Source organism: Polistes fuscatus, unplaced genomic scaffold (genome assembly GCF_010416935.1).
Source record: "Polistes fuscatus isolate 324 unplaced genomic scaffold, CU_Pfus_HIC Scaffold3, whole genome shotgun sequence".
Lineage (NCBI taxonomy): Eukaryota > Metazoa > Arthropoda > Insecta > Hymenoptera > Vespidae > Polistes > Polistes fuscatus.
In genome coordinates, this window is record NW_025113107.1 from 10,696,446 (window position 1) to 10,703,848 (window position 7,403).

Consider the following 7,403-nt stretch of genomic DNA (forward strand, 5'->3'; position numbering starts at 1 on the left):
GCGATAAACAGAGGACCGCGAGCGCGCAAACATACGACCTGTGTATAGATGTATATGTATGTGTGTGTGTGAGTTAGTACACGAAAGGTTTATACCGCCTGTTAGAACTGTCTCAATTGACATCTTGCAATGCACCAACCGACGTAGCTGATCTTAACGATTTAGCGAGAAGCATGTTAGTGTAAGAGCAGAGTATCGAACTGTTTGAAATGAAGAAGAAAATTACGTGTCTAATGGAATTCAAGGAGTCAAAAAGAAAGGGGAAATTATTTTAAAGAATATACCGTGTATGTATTCGAGAAAATTAATTTAGAAAGAAAACAAAAGAAAAATAATTAAAAAAGTAATACAAGTATGAGATATACCTTTTAAATTATAAATGTAAGCCAGAAAAATATAAAATCAAGGTTTTATTCAAATTCTATTTAGAGAGAGAGAGAGAGAGAGAGAAAGAGAGAGAGAAAAGACAAATTCAAAGGTTTCGGAGGATGGTTGTATGTTTATGTCTAGTAATAGCTACGATTCGTGATCTAATTCGTTGATTCTGCGTAAAGTTTCCATCGCTTATCTATAACTACTAATCTTACATTTTTCACAAAGAAGGGAAAATTTTGCCAACAACGTAGAAACACTTAAAGTGATGAATCGAAAAATCCTCTCGTTAGTGTCGAATATAAACAAGTGCATTGAAATGTACTTCTCGAATAAGATATAATGAGATCAATATTTGTGAAGCATCATCGAGAATTACAAAAGATTCGAAATGTCAAGACTTTATGGTAGCTATTTTTTTTTGCGTTCGTTGTATAGAGTCGATGATGATAACGAAGCATGCGAACCTTTAAAAGCGCATGCGCGTAAACACGTTTCATCGTACTAGCTTCGATCCAATGTTGCAAGGTTCGTCGATAAGAAAACTTATCGTAGCTATATCTGCGTAGAATGACGCGTGAATACATACAAAAAAAATCACCTACGAATGTTGTCTATTGCGTATCAATGTATACTATATATAGTGGATTAAGTCATTATTTCTTAGATTAGTTTTTGATATATTTTTTTTTATAATTTAATTATCGCGTTCATACGAACGTAAAGAAAAAAAGAAAAGAACAAAAAAAAATATTATGTTCATAAGTGTTAAATTAACATAGTCGATCGTTCTCGTTCAACGTACGAGTAATTCGATTAGTTCTTATTAGACATAGAACGTCAAGTAGTCGATGATAATTCGCTTACTATTTACATACGTTTACGTTTAAAATCAAAATCGTTATTGAATTATTCCATCGATTACGTATTCCTTGCATATTCCGTCTCATGTGTTAACAAGAAATCGATGGAAACTTATTTTCAGTATTGATCCTCGCATTTTTCTTTTACGCGTGTATAAAACATATAAATATGTATTATAATTTCTCTTGAAATCATTTAATAAATATAATTTATACACATAAATATATGTAAATAGGTGTTAAGTAATAAATATATTCATTTATTTTTTGATAAATATATATATTCAAAAATAAATTATATTCATTTCTTTTCGATGTTATATGATTTAGAAAAAGAAAAGAGGTAAAAAAATAAAAACAAGTATAACGTAGAAGAAAAATGTTAAAAACTTACCGCCATGTCGAAATTTCTTAAATCTTGGTAAAGTGGCAGTAGTATAAGCACACGTAAGGGCTGGCATCTCGTTCTGGTCTTCACAGTCCACTAACGTAGTCGTTATCGTCCTAACGTTGGAACCTTCAGGCAATGTTTCCTCTTTAGGGACGGTTGCTCGTCGTTTGACTGTTCTTTCCTCGATGCCACTCACCTCTAATGCTAATGAACACATTCTTTGTTTATATTCTCAATCTTTCAACGTGTAGGTATATGATATATTATGTTACAAACGAAACTATATATAAATACGTATATCGATGACAACGTGAGATTCCACGAGATTTCTTGGTATTCGTGTAAATGTTTATATGTTTATTACACGCGCGCGTTTGATGTGTGCTCGTGTGTGCGCGTGTATACGTACGTATGTGTCATTAATCCATTAAATTGATTGCAAAATTTGACGTGACATCGTTTAATACGTATTCGTAGATAGTTACAACACTGAATGAGTAATTCTGATTCGGTAGTAGGAAATAAAGGGATAAAAGTCGATGAATCTTGATTCGATGTGAGGTGGGGGAAAGTCACACGTGCGCTCCTATTGGATCGTGTAACTCGAAAGACCGACGACAGGTTGCGAATCGGTTACGAAAAGTTTTGATTTCGTATTTCTTTGATGAAATATTCTTCTTCTTCGATCTTTTTTTTTCTTCTTCTTTTTATTATCTTTCTTTTTTTTTCTTTTTACAACACCTAAGCAATGCTTCGTTATATTTTGGTCAAGTCGAGTCAGGCGATTTACGTGAGTTATTTTGCAATGGAGAATGTATGAGTAATGAGAAAATGACACGTGTAAAATAAATCGTCATGACTATAATAAATATGTTATCATAAATGTCGAAAAATTCGTTGTATCTCGAAAAGGATTAATAAGAATCCGAAGTAATTATCATTTATGAATAATTCATATTTTAATTAGTCAATTCGCGATTTAATATATCGAATTTCGTATAGATATATTAATAATAATAATAATAATAACTTGTTTATAAGAAAAATCGAGAAAATTATTTGAAATTCGATGGAAAAAATGAGAATAAAAAGGAAAGATAAGGGTGATAGTAAGGTGATGAAAAATAACTTACTGCTCGACGATGGGGGTCTTTTGACGGATGGTCTTGCGAGAAGCAGTCCCGTCGATGGTTTACCAGTTCGATGGTTCACTGTTGACTGGTCGCTCGCATTGCGACCGCCAAGCGAAATCTTGGCGCTCATCCTTCGCGAGATTCTCGATTCTTAAGATCCTGAGTCACGTACCGGGAAGTCGAAGACTTGTCGGAGGTCGCACGTTCTCGTACAACAGGGCCATGCCGGTAGTACTCGTTCAATGTTTCTCTTATTTTTCTCTCTTATTTATTTGTCTATCTTACTTTTTTCTTTTCATCGACCAACCCATTAGCCAACGAAAATCTTTTCTGCTTGAGATTCGATCACGTCAAACTAATCAGGATATTTTGATAAGATAGGAAATAAAGAAAAATTTGTCACTTTCTCTGATCGATAATTTCTATTTTTCTTTCTCTTTCTTTTACTTTCTTTCTTTTTCTTATTTTTATTCTTTGGTTCATAAATCTGTAAAAAAAATATTACAAAATTGTCACGATTTTTGTTTTTCTTTCAATTCTTTTTTGTTTATGTTATCTCTACAAATTTAACAATTTAATTGAATCCCCCCCTTTTTTTCATTTATCGAAGTGATATAATATCACACGTATGGCAAAAACGTTCGATCGAATCTGCGAACAAAATTTATGGATACGAAGTAAAGTCAAACGGAGAGAGTTTTAACGAAAGGAAGAAAAGTTCGTCATCCGATGAATATACGAGTAGATATATTAGAAGCCGTGTTGTATCGAGGTCGAGTTATTCTGTAAGCCGTCTATAAAAACGAATGGGGATATGATTCTGTAGAGAAAATTAGTAACTGCCTACGTGTGTCTGATTCATGATTCCTTTGTTCGTTCTCGTCCTCTTCTTGTTATATCGGTCCACGGCGTGTCAACAACGACGATGACGAGCATTATTTTTCTTCAAGTTAACGAACAAGTCGAAGGTCGTGCAAGAAAAGTGCATCAGCCGCCATGTGTACATTTTTACAGTGGTGGTTGTGCGCGTCACCGCCGCCAATCCGATTCCCAAAATAGAGACACTCCATTTTTTCGCATGAACACCTCTCTCTCTCTCTCTCTCTGTGAGAATTTTCGAAAGATCAGATTCAGATCTTTTCGGTACGTTCTCAGATCAGAATATTAACCGATAAGTTTGACTCATGATCGCATTGATTACGTCTAAAGCGAAACCTTCGAGAGGGAACAGGAACTTGCGAGCGACGACCGCCAAGGTAAACGAGACACGTAGGTATATACATATATATGTATATTTCGGTTTCTTTGTCCCTAACGATCAGTGATCCTTGTGCCATGATGCCCTTCCGTAAAGTTGAATTAAATCGTTCTATGCGATGTTACAAATTTATTCATTTTATTTCGTCAGCATAATATTACAACGTGAATTTAAAATAAATTATTTGTGAAATTATCTTCCTGGTTTTATTATTCCAAATTATCTGTCCGTAGTACTCTGTCGTGGAAAATTTATTAAATTTTTTCAAAGAAAAAAAAAACATTGTAAGTATACAAAAAGTGAATTGAAAGAGAAAGATAGATTATAAACTGCATTATTAGCGAGTAAAAGAGAAAGAGGGAAAGAAAGAGAAAGAGAAACTCACTTCTCCGTTTAGTTGTCTCTTTCTCTCCTTCGTTCCTTCTACATGCCGTGTATATTTAAATAGAATTCAGCCTCAAGGAGAAAACGCAAGGCTGCGGCAAGGACTCCGACTGTGTTTTATGCTTCCACGTAGGATCACTGCCACTACCACTGTGTCTACCGACACGAACGAAAGGTTCTACTCGATGGTTAGTCGTTTCCCTCTCTTTTCTTTCTCTCTCTATTTCTCCCTTTTTCTTTCTAACGCTGGGTAGCGTAGTAGCTACCGCGTGCTGAGTTCGTTTAAAACGTGTTTCTAATATATAACGATTGTCCAAACTAATACCTGTTTCTAACTGACACATGAAATTGGAACGATCGTTTCTAGAAATTCAACATGAACCGTAAGAAAATGTTCAAAAATGTCGATTAAACGTCATTTTAACGTGCAATCGAATCGCTGCGTAATCGAATACGTTCGAGTAACAGGATGTAAAGAATGCAGTCGACAGATGGTTTCGTATAATGAGGTCGCTCATTTATCGAGCACTGATTTAAGACTCAAGCTTGGCCGATACTTTGTATCTTGTCAAGAACTCGAGTCGAGTTCGGTAAACGCATTAAAGTAAAATGCTAAAGATTTATCTCGTGGAATTTTAATTAGGGAAGACGCTTAAGATTACGTTATACTAATTAATGTAAAAAGAAAGAGAATGCAAACGATGCCTCTGTAGAAAGACTTTGAAAGTTTATCAATTGACTGAGTAATTGGCTGACTTACATATTATATGTATGATTCATAAGAGACTGATATTAGGATCGTTTAAAATTGTCTAAGAAATCATTGATCTTTAGGAAAAATCTCTCGAATGGTGTCGGTGATGGGCTATTATTAAATCATATAAATTTCCTTTTTCGTAATTCAATTTAGACGGTAGGTACGGTTGTAAAAAAAAATAAATAAAAAAGAAAATAAAAAGAAAGATCACATAACAATAGAGGGAGTAGAGATGCGAGCGTGCGTGTCCCAACGATTAGGGGTGGCATACGGTGCGTATTAGCAACGTAATCAAATCACATGGACCCTCGGAGTTTGCGTATATACAGGAGCGAAAATCTTCAAGAGAGAGAGAGAGCGTCGTCTGCGTTTCAGGAAGGGTGGAACTCCGCAAGCGGATAACGTTGCGCGAGAATAGTATGCAGGAGGAAGAAGAGAAGGGAAGAAAAAGAGAAAACGTACTTTCTTTCGCGCATCACCGTTTCTCCCTATTCGTTCTTTACGGCCCTGTATATATTGCCCTCCTGTATACAGGAGTTGATTCATCTGTTTACTTTTTATTATCTCAACGCCACCAGAAAGTATTCGATGTCGTTCAGGGGGTGCCGATAATCAATTTACGATGCCAAAATTCAAGCTGTCCGAATGGACTGGAAGATGGATAAACTATTATTACACAAAGTTCACTTTTACATATTCTAATGTTTTAAGAATTCTAATAAAAACGAAATAATATTATCTATTATACGTACTTCATATATATATAATCCCTATACAATAAACGAAAAGGCTATTTTTACGTTCTTAACGAGGTCAGCTATGATCGATCGATTGGTTGGCTTGGAATAGTAGTAAATTGTTGCTTCGGAAAAAGCCGTAGAGACAAACTGTTTTTAACATTGTCGATAAAACTAAAGTCACTTTTATGTATATGCACAACCGATATACATAAATCGTTATGATTACAACGGTATATTAAGATATTTTAGATTCCAAATGGTATTCACTTTTTCTTAATAATAGAAAATATACTCGATGGTAACTTTATTTAAACTCGATAGAAGTTTTATGAATATTGTCATTATTCATTTTTATACGAATAAACAACATTTGTCATCCTAATCGCAAATATCACACTTACGAGAATTGTACACGTAGATCGGAGAACAGATCAAAGAGCGGATCGAAAAAGAGAACAACCTTAGCTCGCGGTCTGCTCCGTAAATACTGCTTACACGATACGCCGCTGTTCGACGGGTTGCTCTGACTACGGCGTCACAATTCCTTGCACCCTCTTTCTTTTCGTACGTCCCAACGACGCGTCGTATCGTAACGTTGTACCACCACCACCACCTCGTACACCATCATAGTGTCCTAGGCAACTTGTCTTTTTCCAATACGCATGCGCTCATGTATTCGCGGTTGTTATAGGTATAATACGTTCGTTCAACACACGTTATTCACGCAACTCTATTCCTCCTCTTTCTCTCTTTCTCTCATCCTTCTCCTCCTTTTGCTCCTCTTTTTACATAGGTCTTTATACACGATCGTATTGTAGAATCGATCCGGTCACCTGCCTTTCTTTCTTCAAAACCTTAAACCCCTCCTCAAGACATCTATTTCCACCTTTTCGTGTAATAATAAAAAATCGATGATATTGAAAATATTGTTTTCTTTTATTTTTTAATAGAGATCACTTATGTTAGTATTGCTATCAAATAATATTCTTATTGTTGCCTCCATTTTTGAAATAATACTCGATCAATTTAGATATAATGTAATATAACAAATTTTAATGATAAATTTTGCTCGATTACGCACAGATAAGATTTGATTTTTTTTTGTTTCTGTATATTTCCAGAAATGATACATTTCGCTTATAGTATGAAACACTGCTTTATATCCTATCGATCAAATGCTAAACAGTCAAAGGTGCTTCCGTGTCTGACGGAGTGCTTTTATTTCTGAGAATGACTTCATCACTCTCTTTGACGTACTTATATCGTATTAAAAATATATCGATCGCTATAATACGTCATAGACCGACCTAGAATTTATTCTAATTGTAAGTTACAAGATTCTTCGCGTTCCACAATTTGCAAGAAAAATTTATCGTTTTACATCGATTAAATCTTATTAATTTAACAATAAGTATAACTTATGTATAAAAAGCTTTCTTTAATAATAATAATAACAGTTAATTAAATCTAAATATATTGTATGATTTATTCTATGTAATATATTA

General features: G+C 34.5%; 1 protein-coding gene and 1 long non-coding RNA gene across 3 annotated transcripts in view; both read right to left on the reverse strand.

Moving 5' to 3' along the window:
• Positions 1-3,212, reverse strand: part of LOC122519885 (dual specificity protein phosphatase 10-like) — a 48,957-nt gene extending 45,745 nt beyond the window's left edge. Inside the window, exons 1-2 of the mRNA XM_043639660.1 lie at positions 2,760-3,212; positions 1,630-1,830 (exon numbers count right to left, since the gene is read on the reverse strand). Of these exons, the coding sequence (XP_043495595.1) occupies positions 1,630-1,830; positions 2,760-2,889 (331 nt within the window). The 5' untranslated portion in view covers positions 2,890-3,212. The remainder of the gene's footprint in view (positions 1-1,629; positions 1,831-2,759) is intronic.
• LOC122519886 lies at positions 3,208-7,252 on the reverse strand. Of its 2 annotated transcripts, none has more exons than XR_006304388.1 (4): positions 5,911-7,252; positions 5,621-5,808; positions 3,607-4,128; positions 3,208-3,246 (listed from the first exon to the last, which is right to left on the reverse strand). It is a non-coding gene; the product is annotated as an uncharacterized LOC122519886 (long non-coding RNA). The 2 variants fall into 2 exon arrangements; XR_006304389.1 differs by having other exon boundaries at positions 3,607-3,863; positions 5,911-7,241.
• Between the last annotated feature and the right edge of the window lie 151 nt (positions 7,253-7,403).